This window comes from Grampus griseus, assembly GCF_964374135.1.
Source record: "Grampus griseus genome assembly, chromosome: 14".
In the NCBI taxonomy this organism is placed as follows: domain Eukaryota; kingdom Metazoa; phylum Chordata; class Mammalia; order Artiodactyla; family Delphinidae; genus Grampus; species Grampus griseus.
In genome coordinates this window covers 9,493,721-9,519,682 of record NC_139008.1, presented here as the reverse complement: position 1 = coordinate 9,519,682, position 25,962 = coordinate 9,493,721, and the positions used below count along the sequence as shown (strand labels likewise).

General features: G+C 58.9%; 1 protein-coding gene across 3 annotated transcripts in view; it reads right to left on the bottom strand.

Moving 5' to 3' along the window:
- Positions 1–1,851: 1,851 nt before the first annotated feature.
- Positions 1,852–25,962, bottom strand: part of ELN (elastin) — a 32,565-nt gene continuing 8,454 nt past the window's right edge. The window contains exons 5-35 of one of the 3 annotated variants that reach the window (XM_082671671.1): positions 22,116–22,211; positions 21,826–21,870; positions 21,680–21,736; positions 20,930–20,977; positions 19,861–19,932; positions 19,554–19,583; positions 19,009–19,080; positions 18,306–18,347; positions 17,837–17,896; positions 17,194–17,247; positions 15,734–15,814; positions 15,583–15,648; positions 14,817–15,014; positions 13,574–13,627; positions 12,877–12,987; positions 12,621–12,659; positions 12,137–12,220; positions 11,249–11,305; positions 10,179–10,274; positions 10,036–10,095; positions 9,381–9,485; positions 8,661–8,699; positions 7,189–7,257; positions 7,044–7,103; positions 6,664–6,747; positions 6,092–6,130; positions 5,716–5,769; positions 5,291–5,335; positions 4,876–4,905; positions 4,205–4,255; positions 1,852–3,054 (exon numbers count right to left, since the gene is read on the bottom strand). In XM_082671671.1, the coding sequence (XP_082527797.1) occupies positions 3,011–3,054; positions 4,205–4,255; positions 4,876–4,905; positions 5,291–5,335; positions 5,716–5,769; positions 6,092–6,130; positions 6,664–6,747; positions 7,044–7,103; positions 7,189–7,257; positions 8,661–8,699; positions 9,381–9,485; positions 10,036–10,095; positions 10,179–10,274; positions 11,249–11,305; positions 12,137–12,220; positions 12,621–12,659; positions 12,877–12,987; positions 13,574–13,627; positions 14,817–15,014; positions 15,583–15,648; positions 15,734–15,814; positions 17,194–17,247; positions 17,837–17,896; positions 18,306–18,347; positions 19,009–19,080; positions 19,554–19,583; positions 19,861–19,932; positions 20,930–20,977; positions 21,680–21,736; positions 21,826–21,870; positions 22,116–22,211 (2,042 nt within the window). In that variant the 3' untranslated portion in view covers positions 1,852–3,010. The remainder of the gene's footprint in view (positions 3,055–4,204; positions 4,256–4,875; positions 4,906–5,290; positions 5,336–5,715; positions 5,770–6,091; positions 6,131–6,663; positions 6,748–7,043; positions 7,104–7,188; positions 7,258–8,660; positions 8,700–9,380; positions 9,486–10,035; positions 10,096–10,178; positions 10,275–11,248; positions 11,306–12,136; positions 12,221–12,620; positions 12,660–12,876; positions 12,988–13,573; positions 13,628–14,816; positions 15,015–15,582; positions 15,649–15,733; positions 15,815–17,193; positions 17,248–17,836; positions 17,897–18,305; positions 18,348–19,008; positions 19,081–19,553; positions 19,584–19,860; positions 19,933–20,929; positions 20,978–21,679; positions 21,737–21,825; positions 21,871–22,115; positions 22,212–25,962) is intronic. The other 2 variants (XM_082671672.1, XM_082671673.1) reach the window with 2 other exon arrangements.

Genomic DNA, 25,962 nt, shown 5'->3' with positions numbered 1-25,962 from the left:
AGTCATATTTTTAGAGCTCAAGAGCCCACGTAGCTAGTGGTTACACACCGGACACAGCAGATAGAGAACATTTCCGTCATCACAGAAAGTTCTGTGGACGGTGCTGCTATAGACCAACTCACACTGACATGTAGGAAATATATGTACACACGAATGTCCAGGACAGCATTGGTCATAATAGCAAAGTGATTAAATAAATACAACAGATATAGTTACTTGTATGTTAACTCCATGAGGAAAGGGATTTTTGCCCATTTTGTTTACTACTGTATATTCAGCTTCTAAAACAGTACCTAGTGCATGGTACGTAACTCCATAAGTATTTGTTAAATGAATATACAGCTGATAAGGAATGATCTTTGAAACATAGTTTTGATTAAAATAACACCAAGATGCAACAATTAAAATAACACCAAGATGCAACTAATATGTGTATATGTTTGTGTATGATGAATAGATGTCTCTGGAAGGCAGGGCGACCAACTATCCCAATATGCCTGGGGCTGAGGGGTTTCCCAGGATGAGCAAGGGATCTTTTTGCTGAACAAGTGAATGAATGAATGAATCTGGTTTGCCACTACTCTTGGGCAGGCTGTCACTCCTCACTGACTGTCACAGCAGCCCCCCACCCCGTGGTCTCCTTTAACCTACCCCCGACCCGCTTCTGATCCATCCTTCGCCTTTCCTCGGCTCTGCTCCCTCCCACCAGGCACAAGGAACCTTCACAAGGCTGCCCTTCCTGCTGGAAAGGTCTGACCCTCCCTACTCTCTGCTCTATTCTCTGCCTGGTAGATTGCCTCCTGTGCTCTACTGTCCTCTGGGAAGCTGTCCCTGAGCATCGCCCCACCCCCTTGCCCTTTCCACAGGGTCCTTGTGCACAGGTGCACAGATACCCATACTGCCATCTGCTGCCGTCTGCGTGACAGACTCCACCCGCACTCCCAACAAACAGCTCCCTTGCCATCCTTCTGGCCTCCACGAGTGCCCACTGGCCATGGGGTTCGCTCTGATGCACACATGAGGCCATGTGGGCCCTGGAAGTGGACTTGGCGGTCTGGGGAGGAAATTCCAGAATCTGGTACCCAAGAGTGTGCTCTAGAAGGGAGCTGTGGGCTCTAGAAGGGACTTGTGGGCTCCGGGGGGGCACGTCCCCATACTCTGCGGATTTGTAGTCCTGAGGGGAGGGGGACAACCCTGGGGAATTGGGGCATCCAAGGGTAGTCCGGAGTCTCCTGTTGCCACCTGCAGAGTGTCATTTGCTTTGTTTTGTAAAGAAGTAAAGTGGTGCCCTGGTGGCCATGTGTGACAGTGAGTCTTCCTTAAAGGGGACGTTTAGAAGGAAACATCCATCTGTGTTTCTTAGGTCGGGCCATTTCTTTTCTCTCTGCAAGGCTGTTCACCAAGGCCAAGCGTTTGGTCTGGACAGAAGGGTCATTTTTGTTTCCTCCATCTGTCCAGCTGTACTCTCAGCATCTAGAGGCCAAGGATTTGGGCCTAAGGGGTGAGGGCTGGGGAAGGAGTGTCTGGGTGGGTGAACCCACATCCTCAGAGGAATGAGACCCACTGTGGGTGGACGTGTGTAGGGCTGGCCGCTCTGCTTCCCCTACAAAGGGATTATCATTATGAAAGGACAGGCTGAACTAGGAGAAGGATTAATTCACCAGAAGCCAATGGCAGGTAATTGGCAGCCCCCTAAATACATCTTGAACAGGTTCCCAAGGCTGAGCCCTGTTCCCTACCCTGACCAGGAGCTGAAGGCAGATGAGGGATTACAAAGGAGGCCAAGACAGTTCCTTAAAAGGTTTTCATTTATTAGTCTTTTCTGAAGCAGTTAATTGTCTTTTCTTATTTAAAAAAAAAAAATGTGTGTTTCACTCAGAGTTATACCAAAGCGATTAAAATGAATCTTCTACTGGGGGTGTAGCTCCCCAGATCAGAAAAAAAAAAAGAAAAGGTTTTTTTCCCCCATAAACCACAAAAATAAAACCAAAGGAGAACATCAACAGCCAAAAATAATCCCCAAACATCCAGGACAAAAAATAAAATATTTATTGATCTATCACAGCGAGACACAAAGAGATGGGCGGGGCAGGGGGGGATATGCTCTGAAGTACAGGGGCTCCAGGGGGGGGGGACCGGGGATACAGTACTGCGTGGGGGGAGACCCAGTATGCGAGGGAGATTCCTGCTGCCCCAGTCGGGACAGCCCCTCACAACCTGGGCTCGGGGCCCCTACGTAGGGGTGTATGTGGTAGGGCAGAGGCAGGGCACAGGCTGCCATGACAGGTTAATCGAGTTGATGGTAGGGGCGCCCAGCCAGCTAGCGGTGCCGGGCAGCCAAATGCGGACCAGGACAGATGGACGGATGGGCATATGGGCGGATGAATTCCACAAGAGCAAGAGGGCTATTCCCAATGGGGGGAATCTTCCGACCTGAAGGTGCCCCAGACATGGGGAATAGCCATTGGTAGGGGAGAGGGGGCCAAGGGGGACAAGAGATGGTGTGACCGAATCCAGCTTGAGGGTTTCGATGCTTGGGTACCAACTGGACTGCAGCCAGAGGTGGGTCCTGGTGGGCAGGGGGAGGCGAGACTGCCCAGGAAGTGTCTGCACCATCTTCAGAGGAGCCCCAGGGAAGGGGTTCCCTGAGGGGCTGTCCTTCCCTCCTCCCTCCCCGCAGGGAGAATGAGAGCACCAGTACGTAGCACCAAGTTCCCCTGGAGATGGAGTGTGTGGAGGGAGAGCTCCTGGGTGGGAAGGGGGTGGGGGCAGGGGCCAAGGCCACCCACCCCTTGCCTCTGAAGGAGGGGGCTTCCAGGAGCTCACTTGGCCACCACTCTCTCGTTTGCTTGCCCTGTGGATTTCCAAGGCCACCCTGCCTGCCCTGTTCCCTCCTGGGGTGGGAACTTAGGAGGGGGCATGGGATGGGGGGGGGCACGAAGGGTTTACATTCTCCACCAAGCAGTAGCACCAACGTTGATGAGGTCGTGAGTCAGGGGTCCCGGGAAGCTCACTTTCTCTTCCGGCCACAGGGTTTCCCCAGGCAGGCCCCAGCTGGGTGCGGGGAGGCACACGCAAGGGTCAGTCTTGGTTGCTTCTCAAGCCCTTGCCCACTCCCCCCAACTCCAAGCTGTTCTTAACACCCACATCATCACAGCGGGGAACAGAGGCTCCAAGAAGCCACGGGAAGCCTGGACACGACCCCAGGCCACTCTCTGAGCTCTTCGGCTGTACAAACTCCCACTGAGCAGGTGGGTGGTAGCAGGACTCCTGCCCTCTCGGGCGGAGGGTCTGATTGGTTAACCTTATTTCAAATCATCAAGGCACAGAAGTCTGGTAGTAGGGCCTGGGGTAGCGCCTACCCCTGGGGGAGCGCCTACCCCTGGGGGAGCTAGATGTGGCTCATTACTGCCACCTGGTGGCAGTGAGCACCATCTTTCTCTCTCTCTGTGAAGCTCATCCAGGGTGTTTGTTGGGAAAGAAAGCCAACAAAAAGAGCTTGTGTGACAGGGCCACAGGCACCAGCTGGTGCCTGACTGAGAGCTGGGCGCCGTGGACGAGGTCAGGCTGCTCTTGTCTCTGCCTCTCCCTGCCCTGGCCTGGGCTGTCTCATCTGCTCAGTGGGAAGCAGGTTGGGGGCGTGGAAAGGGGATCCGCAGCCTGAGCTGGGTACAGGTGCAGAGCTCGGGCTTCTCTGGGTCTCTTTTGGGCATCATTGGGAAATGCCTGGGGGGTGGTGATCAGACTCCACCCCACACACTGCCAGAGACACATCTGCATCTTGGAGCAAGGGTGTGGCTCTGGGCCGCCTCTGCCCACCCTGCCGGGTCCACCCCTCTGATCCCCTGACTCCGGGGCTCGCTTTTTTGTCGCCTCCATCCTCTCTCTCCTTCTCTGCCCCCCCTCCCAGCCCCTCGCTCCTCCCGCAGGGGCGGGTGTGGGTACCAGGGAGGGAGGGGCGGCCAGGCCTGGCCTGGATGAACCTGGAGGGTCCTGGGCCCACTCTTAGCTCTGCGTGTCTGTGTCGCAGGTAGAAGAAGGGGTGGGTAAGGTGTCCAGCTCTGCCCCAGCCTCCCCACTCCCTGCCAGGCCTCGTCTGACGTGCTGCCCTCTCTCCCAGGCTGATGGACCCCATCACTCTGCCTCTGCCCAACACCCACCCCCTCACCCCCCGCCCACTTCCAGGGGCTGAGTCTTTACTCACCTTGGTATCCCAGGGCTCCCAGGGCCCCTCCGTAGGGCTTGGGAGGTTTGCCTGTGGAGGGAAGGCCGGGATTGGGGAGGAGGCCAGGACTTCCCTCCTCTCCCAGACAACCCCTCCCCGGTCCCTCCACACGCCTCCATCTTGTAGCAGCGGGTTCCAAAGGCCTCTCTGACCCCGGCCCGACCCTCCTGTCCAACCTCGCCCCTTGCAGATGGCCTGCTGCCTATGGAGGACTGAGCAGCTCTGCGGCACCTTCTCCCACCACAGTCAGACCCTGGCCACGCTTCCCAGGGGCAGCCTTACGCCCACTGACAGGCTCCAGCTCAGCCTCCATGACCACCTGCTTGAACATGGCTTGTGCTTCCCTACAGTTTCTTTCCTTTTCTATGGGACCTTGTCAACCTCTCTGGTTAGACCCTGAGACCCGGGCTGACCCAGGTCCCTGTCTCACTCCTGGTGCCCAGTCGAGTGCCTGGCTGGGAGCCCCAGGAATCGGGGTCCCCATATCCCCACGTCCCAGGGCTGACTTCAGCTTCTGTGATTCCCCGTGGGGCTCCCTCGGGTCCCCATGCCCAGGGCCAGTCCAGGGCCGTGGCTGCACTAGCCGCTCCCTCAGCAGGATCTCAGGGCCCTGCTTGAAATGGGGCCCCTCGTTCTTATGATAGACTCACCGCCAACTCCCAGGCCCCCGGCTCCGCCACCTACAAGGCAAGGAGAGGGGTCGTGAGTGTGCCCACCTCTGGGGTGCCCGCCAAGCCCTGCCGGGCAGCCTGGGCCTCGTCTGAGGGGGGCCAAGTTCTGGGCTTGGCTGTTGGAAGCCCTTGGCTCTGCCTCTACCAGTGACTGTGTGACCCTGAGCGTGTCCCTGGCACTCTCTGAACCTCAGTTTGCCTCATATGGACGTGGTGTGTTGGAAGAGCTGATGCTCCCTGGCCTGGCACAGGAGGGAGAGGAGAAGGGGAAACCCAACTCTGTGCAATCTGAGGGCGCGGGGTACCCTTCGGGTCCTGGCTCAGCCCTTCTGAGCAGGAGATGAACCAGGGAAGGAGGAAGGGTGGGGCCCAGGGCGGGGGAGCCTGGTCATACCTGGGAAAATAGGAGACAGTCCGAAGCCAGGCCTTGCTGCGACGCCTGCAGGAGGGGTTTGGGGTTGGTGGGGGGCAGGGCCCACCCCAGCCTTGCCACCTATTGCCTCTCCGACTAGAACCACCTCCTCCCACTGCCCCCTACCCGCTGCCGCGGCAGCTCTCGTAACACAGCTGGTCCCCTGCTGGCATCCGGGGGTGCAGCTCCGTGGCCTCAGCTCGCCGGCCCGGTGTCTGAGTCACACGTGTCCACCTGACCCTGAGGCCTGCCCCTCTGCCCAGGATGCCTCCTTTCCTGGACTGTCCCCTCCTCCCTCTCTCTGTGTCCCTGTGCCAGATGCAGCTTCAGGGCCCCAGCTGCCAGGCAGCCAGGCCTCCTCCAGGGCCGGCCAGAGCTGAGGATTTCACAGCAGAGGTGGTCCCTACCTCCAGCTGGGAATGGCCTGGCGGCGCCTAGGAAACCTCCAAGGCCAGCGGCACCTGAGAGGAGGGCAGATGTGGGTGAGGACGAGCCACAGTTTAAGGGACACTGAGCATCCCATCTGGGGTCTGGGGTCAGGGATCTCCTGGATGGGCCTTCAGGGGTATTGTGAGCAGGACGGAGGCCTGCGCCGGGGCGGGGACAGGGCAGTGGGGGCGGGGTCTAAGCAGCCTGCAGGCCTGGGCAGGGGGCGGGGACAGGGCAGTGGGGGTGGGGTCTAAGCAGCCTGCAGGCCTGGGCAGGGGGCGGGGACAGGGCAGTGGGGGCGGGGTCTAAGCAACCTGCAGGCCTGGGCAGGGGGCGGCATCGGGAGCAACTCACCAAATTTGGCTGCTTTAGCAGCTGCAGCTGGGGGCACACCTGGGGAGATGGCGCGCGTGAGGGCCCAGGAATATCTCCTCCCTCCCCAAGTCATGTCCCCCTCCTGACCTGCTCACCGATCTGCCATCAGCCTACTGACTCATCCTTCTACCATCCCTCCACCCCACCTTCATCCGTCCATCTTCCCAGAAGTCTTTATTAAGCTCCTACTGTGTGGCCAGTCTTGTGGCGTACACGGGGTAAGAGACTTCAGGCCAGGTCAGGTAGGGAGACACAATGATGACCCAAGAGAGAGAGAAATGTTAACATAAGGTCCACCATGATGGCAGAGACTTTGGGAAAGTAATTTCCCTCCAAGCTTTGCTTTTTCTTCTCCGGAAAATGGGCATAATCATCACTATCCTAATGAATTCCCCCTTGAGGTGGTTGGGTGAATTGAAAGAGAGGGAGAGTACTGGGACATCCAACTGCAAGGGGCAGCCCTCGCTAAGCCTGCTCAGGCCCCTGTAAATGCTGCAGGAGCCCAGAGAAGGGGGCGGCCATGCACTCACCGATTCCAGAGTACCCCTTACCTCCAAGGCCCACGGCCCCTGGGACAACTCCAAGCCCTCCAACTCCAAGTCCTCCAACTCCGAGCCCACCGACTCCCCCCAACCCTGAGGAGAGAGCTGTGCATTAATCCCCGCAAGTGAGAGCAGCTGGTCTGTCTGCGGTGGGGTGTGGGAGGAGGTGGGGGCTGTGGGGAGATCATCCCAGGACCCAGGTGGAGCCTGAGCCCCCAGGGCCTTGGAGGGTTAGTGGGGCCAGGAGGTGGGCCGGGGCCCTGGGAGACGATGCCCCTGAGGGCCTCAGGGACAGGTCAGGGAATATGCGCTCCATGGTGCGTGGTCAGAACCCCTCCCCTCCCGTCAAATCCTAGCAGCCTGGCGGCAGCCCCGCCTCCTGTACTCACCAAATTGGGCGGCTTTGGCAGCAGCTTTGGCGGCCGCAGCCGCAGCATCAAGTCCGGCTCCTGGGGACACAGAGGGGGCTCAGGGAGGGACTCTCCATGGGTCAGTCTCTCTCCATGCCCAGCCTGTCCTGGGGTTTCAACTCACCTGCCACACCACCTGGGACACCGGCTCCACCAAGATCTCCAAGCTCTCCAAGGGCCCCGACCCCTGCTCCTGTGCAGAGAGGACAAAAGGTCAATCCTCCCCTTTCTGAAGGACGGGGTCTCCCGGCCCCAGGGCTACTAGGCAAGTAGATAGGTGGCTGAGGCCACATGACCTAGTGGAAGGAGTATTGGACAGAAATCCATAACCAGACACCCAGGTCTGAGGTCCGGTTCTGCCCTGACGCATCGGGCAAGGGCACACCCCTTGAGCCTCAGCCTGCCTGTCTCCTCTCCTTCCTCCCGGGCTGGTGCTGGGACCTGCAGGTGGTCACAGTGGTGGCTGTGGCCACAGACTGCCAAGGGTGGAAGACTAGTCTCAGGTCCTGACAGCCCTGGGTTTGAATCTGTTTTCTCCACTCATCATAGCTGTCACCTCTCTGAGCCGCAGAGTTGCATCTCTATAAAGGAGATGATGATCCTTACTCCTGCTCACCTGTAGGTGTTTGGATAGTGAAAGGACCTCTGAGTGTGAACCACTGTCCAGTACAGAGCTGCCAGCAGCAGCAGCAGCAGGAGTTATAGCTAGCGCTTTAGGGGGACACTCGTGGTCCGTGTGTCACACATATCAGACTGCTCCGGGCAGCGGGAAACGTAGGCACTATTAGCCCCATTTCGCAGATGAGAAAACTGAGGCACAGCAGTGGTTAAGCAATGTGTTCACGGTTTCATGAGCAGGAAATGACTTCGGAGCCAGAGGCCTTAACTGCTCTGTTTCCCTGGCAATGGCTGACGAACTCAGGCCGGCAGAGCCGCCAGCGAGGAACAGGAGAGGGGCCTGTGGGTCATCAGGCCCGCCGTGGGCGGGGTCTGAGGAAGCTGGGATTTTCCGAGGTGGAAACTAGCCCCACGTGGACCAGCCAGGCCTGGTTGGCAGTTCCCTGGCGGAGGCCCCAGCCCAGATCCCAGGAGGCCGGGAATGCAGGGGGACATAGACAGTGTGGATCTGGCCAGGCGGGGCTGCCCGAATGCCAAATGTGGGGGGAGGGCAGGTCTGCCACGTCCTCGTGGCTCGTGGCGGGCGCGGTCATGCTGACAGGGAGGCAGGGGCCCAGATGAGGAGTCCTGGCTTTGCTGGGACAGCAGCCCTGGCCCCTCCCTGGCCTTGGGCCCCATGAAATGGTCAGGGCCTGAGGGGTCTTAGCGACCATGGTCCTCACCAAAGTGAAACTGCCCCCAGGGGGGCTGGAACTGTGAAGGGCGGTTTGGGTTGTCCTAGGGCTGGAGGCACGCTAGGCATTTAGTGGGCAGGAGCCAGAGTCTGCTGAACCATCATTGATACTTCCTAGAAACTGCCTTTTTCCATCCTGACCATCCCAGCCCTGCGCTGTAGGCTCCAGGCATTGGGCCCTGGCCCAGGGAGAGGGGAGCTGGGTGACCAGGTGCTGTCAGGGATGGTGTGTGGGGTGCACTCACCAAACTTGGCAGCTTTAGCTGCGGGCAGGGCTCCGGGTACTGCGGAAAAGGGCAAAAGGAAAAGTGGGGTGGTCAGCAGCTGAGCTCTGTGCCTGGGGATTCTGCTTCCTCCAGGGAGCCCTCCTTGACTTCCTCAGCCTTCTTTGCTTCTCTCAAAGCCCTGAAGCTGTGGCTCTGCAGCCAGGAGCTCACCCAGCCAAGTACAGAGCTTCAGTGTCTAACTGTGCCTCTACCAGTCTGGTCTGTGGGTGCTTGAGGGCTGAACTGTGCCTCCTCCTTCCATCTGTCCCCTCCCGTCTCCTCTAGGCCCGGCATGGTCTGCCTGAGGCTGGACATAGAGCAGGCTCAGTAACTAGCAGACGAAGAGTTAGAGTTCCTAGTGGCCCTCTTGCCACAGCACACTGCCGAAGGGGAGCCAGGCTAGCCCACACACACCACTGGCCCCAGGGCCCTCCAGCCTCCTTCCTTGGGTGGTGGGCTTCTTCTCAGTTTGGAGCCCTGGCACCCGTCCACTGAGGAGACAGAAACTCTGATATCTGGCAGCAGAGGACCTTTTGCCTGGCCTGCCTGCGTCTGTTACCCCAGTTGTCTCTAACTGCTCCGGAGAACATAACGGGGAATTTATTGCACATCTCTGAGTGGAGGGGACATGCTGGGAGGAGAGGTCTCCCTCCTCTGAGGTCAGGGGTCTTTCTGTTCAGCCCCTAGAAGGCCCCTCACCTGCACCTGCCCCAAATCCAGGAACACCAACACCAACTCCAAGTCCAGGAACTCCAACACCGGCTCCAAATCCGGGAACGCCGGCAGGAAGCCCAGCGGCAGCCCCTGGGGGAGATGGGGAGTGGGGTGACGGCAGCAGGCAGGGAACAGGCCCTTTTGGGGGTGTCCGGCTCAGGGAGCTGAGTCAGACCCCAAGGAAGGGGCCCAGACCCCCTTAATCTGCCCTCTACGCTGCCACAAGAATGGTCTTCCTAAAACTCTCACTGACCACCAAGTCCAGCCCTTCCCCAGGCTGGCATTCAGGGATACACACTCTGGACACCACTGCCCTTTTCAGCCTAACCTCCGGTTCCTCCCTTTTGGATGAACTCATTTGATTCTCCTAACAAGCCTCTGTGACAGGTGCCATCGGTACCCACACGGGAGGGCAGGAAACTCAGAGGCCACTCAGCCAGTGTGTGGCTCACAACTCGAACCCAGGTCTCCCTCAGGCCACATCTGCACTTCCAATCCCTCTGTCTGCCGCCTCGGGAGCCTCACGAGGCCGCAGGGCAGGCCTGAGCTATGGCATGTCCCGGGGTCCAGTTTAGGCTCGGATCACGCCGGGCCAGGCCTGGGCCTGTGGGGTGAGGGGAGAAGCAGGCGGGGCACTCACGGAACTGGGCTTTGGCGGCCGCCTTAGCCGCGGCTTTGGCTGCAGCTGGGGCCCCTGCTCCTGGGAGGAGAGAGAGGGGGTTCGAGGACGGCACCCATGGAGCACTCAGAGGCCCCTCAGGCCCGCTTGCTCACACTGCTTACCTATGACACCACCGGGGCCAATGCCAACACCGGGACCCACGCCGACTCCGGGAACCAGACCGACACCGGGACCCACGCCGACACCCGGGACTACCCCTGCAAGACAGAGAAGAGTTCATCCTTAACCAAGTACTGATCAAGGAGGGCAGAAGTTAATGGAAAGAGCAGCGGGCTGGAGGTCAGGAGCCCTGGGTTCTTAGCTGGGCGCGGACTTGCTGTGTGACCTTGGACCAGTTACTTTCCCTTGATGGGCCTCAGCTTCTTCATCCCTAATATGAGGTCTGGGCAGGATCAAGAGTTCTTAAACTTTGGAGTTACAAGGGCCCCTTTGAGACTCCTGAGGGTGATGGAGGCAGACTTATGTAGTAAAGGGAGCTCTGCAAGACAGGCAGGACTGGCTTCCAAACTCAGCTCGGCCACCATTTAGCTGTGTGACTATGGGCAAGTCTCTTAGGCTCTTGGAACCTCAGTTTCCACAGCTGTGAAATGGGCATAAGAGTACCAATTTCATAAGGCTGGTGTAATGATTACCTCAGCAAATGATAGTTTTACAAAAAAGAGTTGTTTGTCATATGTGAGTTTGGGGGTCAGCAGACCTGAAGTTAAGGTTTCTCTGGCTCTAAAGTGAGCTGTTTTGCTATGCCATATTCAGGAAGGTATGGGAACCTGGGGCTGCCAGGGTGGCCCTCAGATGAAGCAGGACATGGAGAACCTTGTCAGGGAGCAAGAACATGGCTGTCCCTTGGGGTGGGTGGGAGCCCAGAGGAGCCCAGCATTTGTTGCAGAAGCAGGGCCAGGCCCCAGCTGGACTGGGAGGCAGCAGTGGCTTTGGGAAGGGTAGGGGGTGTGTGCTGGAGGGCTCGCCAACACCTGTTCTCACTTCGCCTTCCTAATCAGAAACATCATCCACACCCCTCAAAGTGGGCGGATGGGCCAAAAGCTGTGAGGAAGGCCCACGCCCAGAACATGACAGCCTGAGGAGGCGGGTCTGCCAAACCCCAAAGCGGGGACACAAGAGAGCAGTGCTCTAGGCTGAGGGCCGAAGGCAGGACCGGCGGGGGCTCACTTACCGAACGGGGCTGCTTTAGCGGCTGCTTTGGCGGCTGCCGCTGCCTGGATCCCTGCCCCTGGAGATGTGAAGAGTGAGGAGTGGTCCCCAGCATCCCTTCCCCCTCTTACCCACCCTCCACCGTGGAAAGGCTTCTCAGAGACCACCTCTAGGGAGCTGTCCCCTCACCCAGGAAACCCAGCGTGAGGCAGGCCCGCTCTCAGATGGCCCACCGGCCGCCCTGGACACGCCCCTTCCCTGAGAAGCAGCTCTGAGGCTGTGGCCTTCTAGCTCTGCCCGTGGTGGAGGGCAGCCCGAAGCTGTCTCTCCCAAACCTCAGTCTAAAAGATTTCTGGAGCTTTCTGTTGAAGGTGATGTTAGTTTTTAAAAATCCTAATCACGCCTGTATCCAAAACTACTAGAGGAAGCGCCACATTTCTTGGGGGGAAACTCAAAAGGGGAATTTCCTCCCAGAAAGAAGAGGAAGCGCAGAAGAGAAATCTTCTGGTGGGAAAAAAACAATTAAGGAAGGCTGTAAATTAATCTCATTGTAATTCCTAATCTCTTCCCCTTGGAGAAAGAGCGCTGGGGAAACAAAGGCTGACACAGGCCCTCCCACCTGATCAGAAACCAGAAAGGCCCCCCAACCCTGGTGAAGCAGAGTTCCACTGCCTATTGGGCTGACATCCTGAGCGTCCCCGGGGCAGGTAGGGGAATTGCCGGGTTCACTCAGCAATCTGGAATCCCATGGGGGCTCTTCCCTCCAAACTAAGGGAAATTGCTTTGTCTCTACCCTTGTCTCTGGGCTCAGTCTTGTCATCTGTAAAATGGTACACTGGACATAGGCCACCTCCAGGGTCCCTTCCATGAGATAAGCCAAACCCATGTCTGGGTTGGGGACACAGCCCACCTGGTACCCCTTCAGCGCCTGGCACACCTGGTATTTTTCCGGCACCGGGCACCAGCCCTCCCAGGGCTCCTGCTCCTGCAGCACCTGGAGGGGTGAAGAGCATCCAGCTCTGCCCTTGAAGTCCCCCCTTCTTGGGGGAGCAGAGGGTGGAGGTAGGGGTTGCGTAACGGCACCGTGGCTGTGTATGGACGGGCGTCTTTAACGCGCTGGTCTGGGGGTGATAAGCCAGGTACCAATGATCCTAATGGTGCGCAATTGAAAAGCGCAGAAAACTTCACTGTGGCTTTGGAGGATGGGCCCAGGGGCTTCCGACCTTGACCCAGGCCATTTCAGCCCTGGAGGCCCTAGTGTGACGTTGCTCTGCCCTCGTGTTGGAGAATTGCTCTGAGCTTTGAGCCTGGGCCCTGCAGGAGAGCAGGGCTGCGGTGGGGAGGAGGGAGGGCATGGCCCTGGGCGTGAGGACAGGCAGGGCTGGGGCACTTACCGATCTTGGCTGCCTTGGCGGCCGCTGCCTGGGCTGCAGCTAAGAGGAGCCGAGAAAGAAAGAGACTCAGAAACCTTGCTGGCTCTCAGCCAGACTGTGCTGACAGCACTCCTGCCCCCAAGGCACTGGAGACCCTCCCTGCGCTCTCCCCCAACTCGTCCCTGAGCTCGGTGGCGAAGCCCAGTCTACCCTCCCCCACCCCATCCCCCAAGCCCCTGCCCCATCCCTGTTTCCCCTGCATGGAACTAAGGCTCACGGGAAATGCCAGCCCCAGGAACACCTCCAACTCCGACACCGAAGCCAGGAAAGCCCCCAGCACCAACGCCGTAAGTGGGAATACCTCCAACTCCCACTCCGCCTCTGGCCCCTGCAGAGAGAAGAGATGCAAGTGGAAAATGATCTCAATGAGAGAGGCTGGGAAGGGCTCTGAGGGACACGCTGGACTGGAGAAGAGGATGCGAGCTTCCCCCAAGTCTGGTCCATGAAGGACAGGAAACCATGGGATACCTGGGTCCCCCACCAACTTCCTCCCTACTGACACCCCACAGTGTGTCTCCAGCCCCTCTCTTCTCTGAGCGCTTGGGGAAGGGCCTCTTTGTTGAAGACGGAAAGACTGCGCACAGGTCCCCTATCCCCAGCCAGGCTTGGGCTCCTCTGAGAGGGTCCTGGCCAGAGCAGGGAGGGTCAGGGACACTGTCTCCACTGGGAATGCCGTACTGGGACTCTCCTATCACCCAGTCCCTTGGCCTCATGGTGGGAGACAATTGGGGGAGACATGGTCCTGGGGCCCAACAGGGCCAAGTCCCAGCTCTGCCAGTGACTTGCTGTGTGACCCTGGGCAAGTCACTCCCCTTCTCTGGGCTGTACAACGGGAACTAGAAGAGGACGGTCCTTTAGTTCTGGCAAGTAAAGGCCAGAATAGGGTGGGGCGGAGCTGTCAGCACAGGACTCACCGAATTTGGCCGCTTTGGCTGCTGCTTTAGCAGCTGCAGCTGGTGACACAGCCCCTGGAGAGATCAAGGGAAACACAAATGCTCAGGAGAGAATGGAGCAGAGATGCGCTATATATATCCCTCTGTCCACCCATCTGTCTTTCAGTCCATCTTCTTTCTATCTGTTGAGCCAACACAGAGTTGTCCATCCGTTTACCCATACATATCTCCATCAAGCCATCTGTCCATCTGTCTAACCAGCCACCCATTCTTCTATCTGCTGACCTTCCCGTATGGCTGCCCATTTGTCTATCTTTGGACCTCAATCTACCCACTCAACCACTCATCTCTCTGTCCACCCACACATGCATTTATCCATCCATCTGTCTATCTATCCACTCATCTAAATATCTAACCAACCAACCATTTTGATTTTCTTTTTTTCGCGGCGCCCCGCGGCACGTGGGATCTTCGTTCCCCGACCAGGGATCAAACCCTCACCCCCTGCATTGGGAGCGTAGTCTTAACCACTGGACTGCCAGGGAAGTTCCCCATCCATTTTGTGTTTGCCTTCTACCCACCCGTTCATCTGCTCATTTACCCACGTGCTTATCCATCCATCCATCCATCCATCCATCCATCCATCCATCCATCCATCCTTCTAACAACTTATCTTGTCCCCCACCTGCCTATTCATCTCTCTTTCCATTTACCCATTTATCTCACCATCCACCATTTTACCTATATCTATTTATCCATCCATGTAACCACCCATCCCTGTATCTGTCCCTTCATCCACCCACCACCCACTCTCTCATCCATCAATTTGCCTACTCATCCACATGGCCATTCACCTACCTCTCTAGCTGTCCCTCTGCCCATCCACGCCCCCATCCATCTATCCACCCATCTACCTACCCACCCATCTATCCACCATTTACTGAGCACATATTCAGCTAAGGGCTGGGAACACAGAGATGAAAAAGACATGGTTCCTGCCCCCAGGAGCACACTGACAGCCAAAAGGTGAATTCAAGATGATGCTGGCCGTAGTTAATTAGGAGGTGGTTATATCCCAAGGGAGACAAGATGACCAACAGTGTGGAGAGAAGAGGATAGAGTGGGGAGGTGTCAGGGAGAATACAAAAGTCTTGGCAATAATTTCAACATCTCTCTCTTACACACACACACACACACACACACACACACACACACACAGAGCCAAGCTCACCTGGTCTACCCATGATGCCCGGGCCCCCAATACCTGGGACTCCAACACCTGGGACCCCAACACCTGGGACTCCAACACCTGGGACTCCAACACCAGGGACTCCAACACCTGGGACTCCAACACCAGGGACTCCAACACCTGGGACCCCAACACCTGGGACTCCAACTCCTGGGATGCCGACTGCTCCTGGGACAAAGCCTGGCGCACCAGGCACTAAGCCTCCAGCAGCTCCTGTGGCAGGAAAGGATTGTTCCCCTGGCCTGGACCCTGTGGGAACCTCAGAGGGCCTCCAGGGGCACGACTCTGGGGAACTACGGGAGTGGCAGGTCCTGAGTGCAGGATCCCAGGTGAGCGGGCATTGCATCTGCATGGATCCAAGTCATCCGAGAGAAGGGGAGGGAAGTGAGGGAACCCCGACAGAGCTCTAAGGGTTTGGATCTATGCTTGGGAAGAGCGCGATCTAGCTCTAAAGCAGAGTCAGAACGCTCCACTGGGCACCCAGGCAGTTGGCGCAGCAGCTCTGGCTGGCCCTGGGGGTAAAGTGGGAGGAGACAGATGCTCCACAGGGTCCCCACCCTCTGCTGAGTCAGTCAGTGGAGAGCACTGGAGAGAGTCTCCCAGGCAGAGTGGCCAGAATGGGCAGAAGCAAGGAGGCATGACGGTGATGCCTGGCGAGGGCCGGTGCCCCAGATGGACAAAGGCCAAGTCCATCCAGCCTTATAGGACGAGGGTCTCCATGGCCCGTGCAGAGACCAGGGCTGGCCGGAGCCCTGGTCCTGCCCCCCGGGGGGACACTCACCATATTTGGCTGCCTTAGCGGCAGCTGCAGCCGCAGCTGCAGCCGCAGCATCTGGAGCCCCGACCCCTGGAGAAAGAGCCACAGAAGGTGAGGCCCTTCCCCTACAGCGTTCTCAAGGACACCCTCCACCCCCTGCTGGAATGGACACGACCTGCGATGCCTCCGATGCCAGGAATCACGCCGGGCCCGCCAGGAATGCCAGCACCTGGGAGAACTCCGGCTCCTCCGGCACCTGTTAGGAGGGAGATAGTGCAAATGTGGCTCCCAGGGGCCCCTCCTGAAGCCAGGCAGGAGGCTACTTGGATGCTGGTGTTTTTCACAGCACAATCTCCTCTGGGAATGAGGCCCAGGCGTCTCCAGCTGGGCCGGCTTGGGAAGGCCCCCACCCCACTGTTCCTTGACTCACCCCCAAAGTGTCCATTTCAACACCCTCATTAAGGGACTTGTATGTTTTCAGACAAATCCCATTCTAATCACTGCCACATACTGAGAAACCACAAGTGGCCGCTCCCCGGGCCAGGGGGGCCCCTGCAAGAATGTTCAAGACTTCCTCTCCCTGTGTTCCGAAGACGCGGCCAAGTTTGTAATCCAAGCGCCTGGCTGCCTAGCTCTGGCAGCCCCTTGCCGTTCCACTCTCCTGCTCCCACATTCCAGCCACCCCCTCCAGCCTTGGGGGCTTGGAAGGAGGGCTTGTGGGGCCTCCGTGGGGCAGGCCTCCAGCTCGGTGCTACAGGCTACAGGAAGGGCTCCCCTGGGATTGGGGTAGAGGTGAAGACTTCACCACCCATGATCTGTCTCTGAACTGGGGAATCACCCAGGACAGGGGGACAGATGCCCACTTTGCTCCCCACGTGGGCATAGAGAAGGCCATGCCACATCTACTAACCAAGGGATCATGGGCTTGAGGAGCTAGTTAAAAGTTTTATAGTACATATTAAATTGATACTAAACTATTAAATTGTTTAAATGCTCATATAGGTACCACCTAAAATTATCATTCTAACCACACTTTTACCCATTCCCTCCTATTTTAACTACATGGCAAACTCCACCTATATTTTAAGGCCTGAATCAAATATTCTCTCTGAGAACGCTTCCTGATTATCCCCAGGTAGAAACAACGTCTCCCTCTTGACTCCCGCAGCAGTGCCAACATTCTCCAGCAGAGCTCTTATCTGTCCCTGGTCTCTGAAATGGATGGATGGAGGGAGGGAGGGACAGACGGAGGGAGGGATGGATGAATGGATAGACGGGTAGATGGATGGATGGAGAGATAAATAGGTGGATAGATGGATGGAAGGATGGATGGATGGAGGGAGGGATGGATTCATGGATGGATGGAGGGATGGGTGGATGGATGGAGAGATGGATGGAGGGATGGAGGAATGGAGGATTGGAGGGTGGAGTGAATGGATGGATGGAAAAAAGAATGAATGAATGGATGCATGGAAGAAGACAGGAACGGGTGGCGCTGCAAAAGTTGGATAAATAGGGGTGGAGTGGGGAGGGGCCACCTTAGTTAGTTATCTGTGAGGAAGGCTCTCCGTGGTAATAGGGATGGAGAGGCTGGGGGGCTGGCAGCTAGCAGGCAGGGACTGCAGGCGTACTCACCAAGCTTTGCTGCTGCTTTAGCTGCTGCTGCTGCTGCAGCCTGTGCGCCAACCCCTGGGGGAGAGGAAGGAGAGAGACTCTGGAAAATGTGCCCCTGCATCTCCAGAGCCCACCTATTCCAGCCCCAAGAAAACCAACTGGTTCGGGGCTTCCCTGGTGGCGCAGTGGTTAAGAATCCGCCTGCCAATGCAGGAGACACGGGTTCAAGCCCTGGTCCAGGAGGATCCCACATGCCGCAGAGCAGCTAAGCCCATGCACCACAGCTGCTGAGGCTACGTGCCACAACTACTGAAGCCCGCACACCTAGAGCCTGTGCTCCACAACAAGAGAAGCCACTGCAATGAGAAGCCCTCGTACTGCAATGAAGAGTAGCCCCCGCTCGCCGCAATCAGAGAAAGCCGCGCACAGCAACAGAGACCCGACACAGCCAAAAATAAATAAATAAATAGATTTATAAAAAAAAAAAAAAGAAAACCAACTGGTTCCCATCTGGGTGTGGATGCGGGGTTTCATAGCATGCAGAGGTTGAGGATCCTTCTCCAGGCTCAGACCGGGGTCTGGATGTAGGGTGGGCTGGCCTGCTTTATGGAGGCTCGGTAATTAGTGCCCCCTTTGGCTGGCAGTGGGGTGAGGCTCTCCTTACCTGTCCCCGTCGGGTACCCGGCCTTGCCCGCGGCACCAGCTACTCCTCCAGGACCATAGCCTGCGAAACGCGAGGCTCTGAGCATCCACGTGGACCTCACTGTGGCTGCCCCCTCCCCTGCCCTTCAAGGGCCAGGCCACCCAGAGTCTCCACCTGTCTCCCACCCAGCCAGAGTTAAATACAAATGTGTATGGGATGGTTATTCCCATTTTAGAGACAAAGACACTGAGGCTCAGAGAAGAAACTGGTTCTCCCAAGACCTGGTGATAAGTGCGAGGGCCAGGATTGAGAGCGAGGCTCTCTGAGTCCAAGTTCCATGTCCCCTCCTTCGGGGACTCCCATTCCAAGACTCCACACACCCCCTCCCTACAGCTGGTGCTCTCTTAGCCCTGAGCTGGGGCCACAGCTCCCTTGCCAGAACCCTGCATCTGGAGAGAGGCAGAAGCCCGCCAGTCTAAGAGGGCCTTACCAAAGGGCAGTTTCCCAGTGCTGTAGGGCAGTCCGTAGCCACCTGAGGAGATGGAGTGTGGGATCAGGGGCTGCCCCATGGCGGCCCCATGCCTCACTGGGCCCCCACTACCTGGGTAGACAGACCTATTCCCACAGGCACTGAAGCCCAAGACTGCGCCGCCTCCGCCAGGGCTGTGAGCTGCTCTCAGAGGCTCTCGGGAGAGCAGAGGCCTTGGTGGAGGAGGGAGAGGACACCCCTGCCCCAGGGCATGATGGGACACCCGTTCTTCTACCAACTCAGGCCCTGCCATGGCCCCAGAGTCTGCGTATCTTCCTTACTCTCCTCCCCATCAGGAAACAGCTCATCATGTGAGCTGATCGCTGGGGTGGAGGTGGGTTGGCATCAGAGGAGTCTTTCCAGTGAATGGTGTTTCTTACCATCAACACAAGCGGTTTCCCATCAGGGCTATGGGTCTCTGTGCATGTGTGTGCATGTGTGTGCACACTTGTGCCTGTGTGTGCATGGGAGTGAGACCAACACTTGCAGGATGGCTTCCCCCTGCTTCCCTCTGCTGGCGACCAGAAATGGGCTTTAATACCAGGTTTCCTGGCTACCCTCGTCCACCCCAAGACACAGGTGGCCAAACAAGTCCCCTCTCAAGCTGGCTTCCCAGTAGGGAGGCCCAGCGAGTGGTGTCTCTCGAATCCTCCTTCTGCCTTACCTGGCAGCTTGGGTGCCTTGATGGGGTACCCCAGAGGGACTCCAGGCTGCGGACCTCCAAAGGGTCCAACTCCTGTGGGAACAAGGAGAGCAAAATGAGGTCCCAGTCACTCGAGCCAGCGGCCCCTGCGAAGCGCCCAGCCTCACGCTCCACCTTCTGCTCAGACAGAATGAGCTCCCGTGGCATCCGGAATCCGGAAACCATCCTAGTGCCTAGAGGGCCTTCCTGCCTCTTTCTCATCGGCCAGCAGAGCAGCCCCCAGTGATGGGCCACTTCCTTCTGGAAGCTGCCGGACACTCTCCCTCCTGGGGCTTGGGCCACACTCAGGGCCTGTAGCCCTTGTGGCATTTGGCACAGACTGCTGGGCTTTCTGGGCTCATCTGGGCTCCCAGACAGAGGGTTGGGACGGGGGAAGCAGGTCTGTGATTGATGTCACTTTGCGCTGAAGCCAGTCCGAGGCCTGGAGCAGTAGGTACGCCCAGCCCCTCCCAGGGGAGGATCTCCTGCCCACCCTCACTGGCATGGGGGACCCGGCCTTGCCTTACCTGGGATTCCAGCAAAAGCTCCGCCTCCACCTGCAGTGACAAGGAGCCCTCACTGCAGCCCTGCCACCACGGGCACAGGGCCTACGCACCAGTGGCAGTGCTGAGGGGCAGGCTGACCCGAGCCGTGGCCACTTCTGCCCAGACCTCCCAGCTCATGCTGCCTCGCACACACTTGGGGATTTCTGAGAGATGTGCCGCCCATCTCAGCCAGCTGAGCCCAGGGTCCCCGCCCCTCACCCCAGGACGGAGGGGACTGAGGGTGAATGGAGATTCCCACCATGGGTCCCCAGCCCAGCTGGCAACATACCTGGGGCCTTGGGCTTGACGCCTGCTCCAGTGGGAACCCCAGGGAGCACCCCTACACCCGGGAACCGAGCTCCTGAAGGGTCAAAGAGGGGGCTCGCAGTGGGCGTGGGAAGGCCGGCCTGGAAGGTCCAGCCCGGCACCATACCCGTCAGTGACACAGCTGGCCTCCTTCTGCACTGACTGTCAGCTACTGGCATGGCTCACAGGGTGCGGGGAGGGCCTCTTTGGTAGTGACTTTTCTTCCCCATCTGACCCAAGGTCGGAAGTTTTAATGCTATTTCCTAGCCATGTGCTTCTGTGTTTCTGTTGGCCTGTCTCTAAACTGGAGCTAATTTCCCGCCGCCCTGCTCACCCTCATCAGAGAAGGCAGACGGTAGAAGCCTGCCAGAAGTGGGGAGAGCCTGCAGGTCGGGGAGGCCTGTGACCTTGGGGGGCTCTCACTGGATGTGATTGACAAGCAAACACAAAGCAGTCATCTGCTCTGGCTGGGTGACACTCCATTTGCCAGTGTCCAGTGCTGTCACCTCTCCTGTCTCCCCTGGGGCTGGGCCACCGTGGCAGGGAGGGGCCGAGGGAGGGACACTCTGCCAGCCAATCCCGCAGAGCAGCCCGAGTCTGGGCTTTTGGGGGAATTCAAGAGGTCACGTGTTGGGTGGGGTGGCCGGGCCCTGGTGGGGAAAGGAGGTTGAGAGGGCAGCTCCGAGGGCCTCCTGCAGGGCGGATGCACTGGGTGGGGCCCCTGGTGACTTATGGCTTTTGGGAAACAGCTGGCCACACTGGGGACTTGGTCTGTCCTTGGGGGCCCACTGCAGGCTGTGATGACGTCTGGGTCTGGGCCTGGGCTCAGGGCGCCGGGGGGCCAGGGGAAGCTTGTGGATCCTCGTAGGGAAAAGACAACCAGAGATCTGACGCCTGTAGCCTGAGCTTTGATGCTTAGGGAGAAAATGCTGGTCAGGACCCAAGGTCTCTGGTGGCCTCGGCTTCGGGGGGGGGGGGGTGGGGGGCCACGGGGGAGGCTGCCAGGGTCTGCTCTCCTTGCTACAGGGTCCCCTTCTCCTGCTTGCTCTCACCTGCGCCTGGGAGCACTCCACCTGGGTATACACCTGGGAGCCCCACACCTGTGGCCAAAGAAGGAGAGTGAGTGGCAGCCTGGCCTCCAGGGGCCCCTCCAGGCCCTTCCCGCCGTGGCAGCTCTGGGGCTCCCGAGCCAGCCACCTGGGTGCCCGGCGGGAACGGCGAGGGACACATGCAGTGGCTGCAGCCCTCTTCCCGTAAGTTCCGGAAGTCATCTGCAAACCCTTCTGTGCGTGGATTTGTCCCATCTCCTGGAGCCTGTTTACATGGCCGGCCCAGCCCACCTCTGGGTTAACAGCTTCCAGATGTTCCCTCCCTGCTGTGTGGACTCAGGCAGCCTTTTGTTTAACCTGAAGTCACTTCCTCAAGGGCTTGGTGCAGAGGAACAAACACCGGATGGGGAGTCGGCCCACCTCGGTCTCCCCCCCCCCCACCCCGCTCCGCAGTGACGGGCGGGCCCTTCTGCGCCAACTCCCTATCTTGAAGCTCAGCGTCCCCATCTGTCGCCTGAATGTGGGTGCCACAGAGTCTGTCTCTGAGGTCTGCTCCAAGGTCCTGGAAGAAGGGCCCGGGAGGTAGACCAGGGCCCCTCGCCCCTATCTGGGACACGGCACCATGCTCTGGGTCTGGCTATGCCCCCTGCCCTGCTGCAGCCGGGCCCTGTCCTTCCTGCCCCGTGGGCCTTAGAAGCTCTCACTCCTCCCTGACCTCTGCCCTCCACCCCCAGGGACTCCATCCACACTGACCTGGCACCTTCCCGGGCTTCACTCCAACTCCTGCTCCGAGCTGAGGTACCACCGCACCTGGTAGGGAAGGGGCCACCACAGAGTGGGCTCCACCACCCCCCACCCCCACGGCCTTCGCCGGGGCCACCCAGGTCTCGCCTCCATACCTGCAGGCACTCCTAAGCCGCCGATGCCACCAAGCCCCGCAGCACCTACAGAGCCAGGAGTGGGAGAGGAGAGAGGTCACACCAGGAACAGTCACAGGCGGGAGGGCCCGGGGCTGAGGTCTGGGTCTGCCACCACCTCTGAGACTCGGGCACAGCTGGCTGCCTCCCCGCACCCCCAGGAGATGGAGCTGAGGCTCCCGTCTGCTTGCCCTTCAGGAAAGGTTCTTTGCCAGGTGGAGAGCCTGCGGAGGCCAGAGGGCTTATGGCACGTCCCAAAGGGTGACACTCACCGGCCTTGGCAGCGGCTTTATAGGCTGCAGCAGCGCCAGCCGGGCCGCCGGGCACCAGAGCTCCTGGGAAGGCCCCTCCAGGAAAGGCCCCAAGCCCTGCAGAGAGGAGGACGGAGTGAGGTCCTGCCCGCAGCCCTTCCCCGGCCCGCGCTGCCCACGAGGTACATTTGAGGCTCTTCTGCTCCACGCAAAGCTGCGACTGCTGCTCCCGGGACGGGGTGCGGTGTCAGCGGGCACTTTGGGGCAGGCCTGACAAACCGCAGGCATCTTTCGGGGTCTACCTTCCACACCTCCCTCCTCCAGAAAGCCTTCCTGAAGCCCCGCCGAGGTGGGCGGCTCCTTTGGGCTCCTGGGGCTGCTCCCCTCCAGCTCTGGTTACTAGGTTATAACAGCACCCAGGCCCCAGCTGTGATTCCCTTGTGCCCTGGACAGCGGTCACAGCACCACCCCTTACACCAGTGCCCAGGACAGGCCCGGTCTGCATCCTCGTACCCCCAGCTGCCCTTCTTACTGGGCAGATGCTCTGGCCCCCAGAGGGGCACCTTGCCTGGTGTCCACACTAACCTGCCCCAAGGCCGGCGCCTACGAGCCCTCCTGCACCCGGGGAGAAGAAGACAGAGCCAGGTGAGGGGCTGGTGTGGGGCATCGCTCCTGGGCCCAGGGTGGAAAGGGTCTCGTGGAGTAGGGGCGGGACCCTGGCAATGCTGTGGTCGGCGTGTGGCCGCTCAGGGCCCTAAGCTGGACTCAAACCTTTGGTGCTCAGGGGCCGATCTGATGAAGTAGCAGCCGCTGTTTAGCAACCAGCAGCTATGTGCCATGTGGACTGACTGTGCTGACTCCGTACAACACGCCCTGACCAGACCTCACTTCCCTTAGAAGGCCCGCCACCTAACGAGGGACCCAGAGGGGCTTTCTGTGAGGGCTGGGGCTGAGCACGAGCTGCCGGCAAGATCTCACCCAGGCCGGGCCCTGCTCTGCTCCCACGTTAGCTGCCCCACCCCGGGCCTCTCACTGGCTTCCTCGCAGGGGTCCCCTGCCTCAGGCCACGCCCTCTCCCCTGTATCTGGAGCCCCTTTTGTCCATCCGTCTAGCCTGCCCTGCAGTCCGGGAGCCTCCCTGCCTGCAGACAGATGCTAAAATGTTTATGAACAGCCGAATGGGTCCCTCTGGCTCTCTCCTTCCCACATCTGGGCTCAATCTCTCCTTTTCCCCCTCCAGGAGACATTCCACGGCTTTGGCCAGGACCGATGGGCAATCAGGTTGGAGTTCACAACCGTGCTGGGTTTGTTTCCAATTATGCTAGAATCTCTCCCACAAGCACCAGTCCCGGCCACCAGGGTTCCAAGCTCAGGGCCGGCCCCTCTGGGGACCGACCTCAAACATGCAGGGCTGCTGAGCCCTGGAGAGTCCACCTAGCTTCCACTGGGTGTGGTCCCCCAACCCCATTTCCTACTTCTGTGAGCTGGCCTGTCTGAAACCCAGCTAGTCCCTCTGTAAGATGGGCCTCTGACTCCGGCCAGTCTCCCTTCCGGGCAGGTGTGGTGTGGTCTAGCTGGGCGTGGGGTGTGTCTGGGTCCACTTCCCAGGGCTGCGGGCCCTGCCCCTCCCCAGCTCTGGCAGGGGTTTCTCTCCAGCCAGGCCTGTGTCCTGAGCTCCAACAGGGCAGCGGACACGCTCGGGCCTTTCCTTACCGCAGAGGGGCTGGGAGGAGAGGATGGGGACCGAACAGGAAGTGAGAAGAGACTGGGTGCGTGGGGTGGGACATGCAGCCCCTGTGCGGCCATCTGCCCTCGTCCCGTGCTCCCCCAGAGTTGTCTGGTCCCAGGGCCACCCTGTAGCATGACCAGCTACATGCCCTCCTTCCTGTGGACTCACGTGGCCCAAATGCCCCAAGGAGTCCAGCCCCTAGAATGGAGGAGAGAGGGCGAAGGAGAGAGGGGCTGGACTCCCTGGTTGCCCGGGGACCTGGCTTACCCAACCGTCTCTCTCCCCTGGAGTCGGAGAGCCCTGGATTCAAATCCCGCTGTCCCAAGCTACTCCTTGCATGAAAGAGCAAGTCACTTCACCTCTCTGAGACTCAAGTTTCCCTACTTACAAAACGGCCAGCATGTTCCCCACCTTCCTGGGACCAGAGGGCTCGTGGGCAGGGGGTGCAGAGCGTCTGCAGCCTGCCAGGGTGACCGGTGGGTGGCCCCTCTGCTCCCCCCTGTTCTCTCACGTGGGTGACTGGCCTCCAGCCGGTGCTGGGGGTGTAGGTGGGGCTGGCTCCCAGCTGCCTGGTCCCCCACTGAGAGCCCAGGCGGGGCCACCGGCCGAGGCCCAGGTGGAGCAGCTGCCAGGCCACCCACCCTCCACTCGCCAATGGATTAGTTGTTCCCAAGCATGACCTGCATTGTCTGTGCCCAGTTCCATCCCATCTGGGCAGGCCCAGGCGTCCCTGCTGCCCGGATGTGGGGAGCTGCCCTTTGTGTGTGTGTCGGGGGGGCACTGTGGCCCTGTCCAGGCCTTTGTAGCTCAGAGTCCTAAGGCTGAAAGATGACCTCAGGGAGGTCATGGAGTCCAGCCCCTTTTCATGAGCAGATGCTCTGACTTTCCTCTCGGTCTACGCCTTCACCCTGAGCCAGAAGTTCTTTTGGAAGTCTAAACTAAATCTTTCATCAATAAAAGCTTCACTTTATCAACTGCAACTGAATGCAGTTTTCACAGTCTTCTCTTCGGTGTTTCATCACAACCCGCCGTGTGTCCCCTGCTGCCAATGGGATCAATGAATCCCTGTTCTAGCTCTGCAGTCACGACCGCTACCATTTGGGTCTTCACAGCTAAGCACGATCCTAATTCCACACCTTTGTTTATCTAGCCTTTCCCTGTTCTCTCTCTGCCGTCAAAGACCCTGCTAAGATCACCCACCCCTCCGAGAAGATAGGAAACAGGTTCAGGCGGGATAAGCAGTGAATCCCGAGGGCTCCAGCCTTGCAGACCCCAACAGACCCCAGCAAACCCCTTGCCCAGACCTCCTGCCCTCCTGCATCTCTCTCGGCTGGCCCCAGCCCTGTAGTTTCATAACGCAAATGGGCTTGCAGGGAAGGGGAAGCTGGGTCTTGTAGATTCACTTGCACTTGAATCATCGAATATCTGGATTTCGTAAGAGCTGTTGGACATGCAAACTGTCCTGCAGTCCCAGGCTTCAGAGCCAGGGAGACACAGATCAGGGTGGGGGGCGCCAGGGCTGCATGTGAAGCGTCTCATGCTCTTAGGGCCATAAATCCGGACAGAGACGCCCCTTCCCCCACCTGATCCTTATCCACCAGGGCCTCCTGGAGGAGGAAGCCGCCCTCCCTCTTTCCTGGGGGTGTGTTCTCTGGAGCTGATGGTGGACCCTAGTGGCAGATCCAAGCCCCATGGGCAAGGCCGGGATAGATCTGGCCACATCCTCATACTGGAAAACTCCTTGGTCTGGACACAGCCGGAAGGGGCCTGGGAAGGAAGCTCATCTGGGGCCAGGGTCAGGGTGAAGCCTAGGGTTAGGTTCAGGGCTTGGTCTGGGGTCAAGATTCAGCCTGGGGTCAGGATAAGGGCTCAGATTGTCATTAAGGACAGGGACATCTAGGATCTTGGCCTGGAGTAAGAGAGGGCTTGGTTTGTGGTCAGAGACCATTCAGGCAGAGTATGGGGCCCACCATCTGTGTCTGAGCCCACAGGCTTGGTGGCCACTGGAACATCAATTCCTACCTTTGACTCCAGCACCAGGGCTGTTTCTGGGACTCTGTGCACAGGGGACAGTCAGGGCAGCTGGGCACATAGGCACCGGCAGGGTAGGTGCCAGACACTCCTCGCACATGGAGGACAG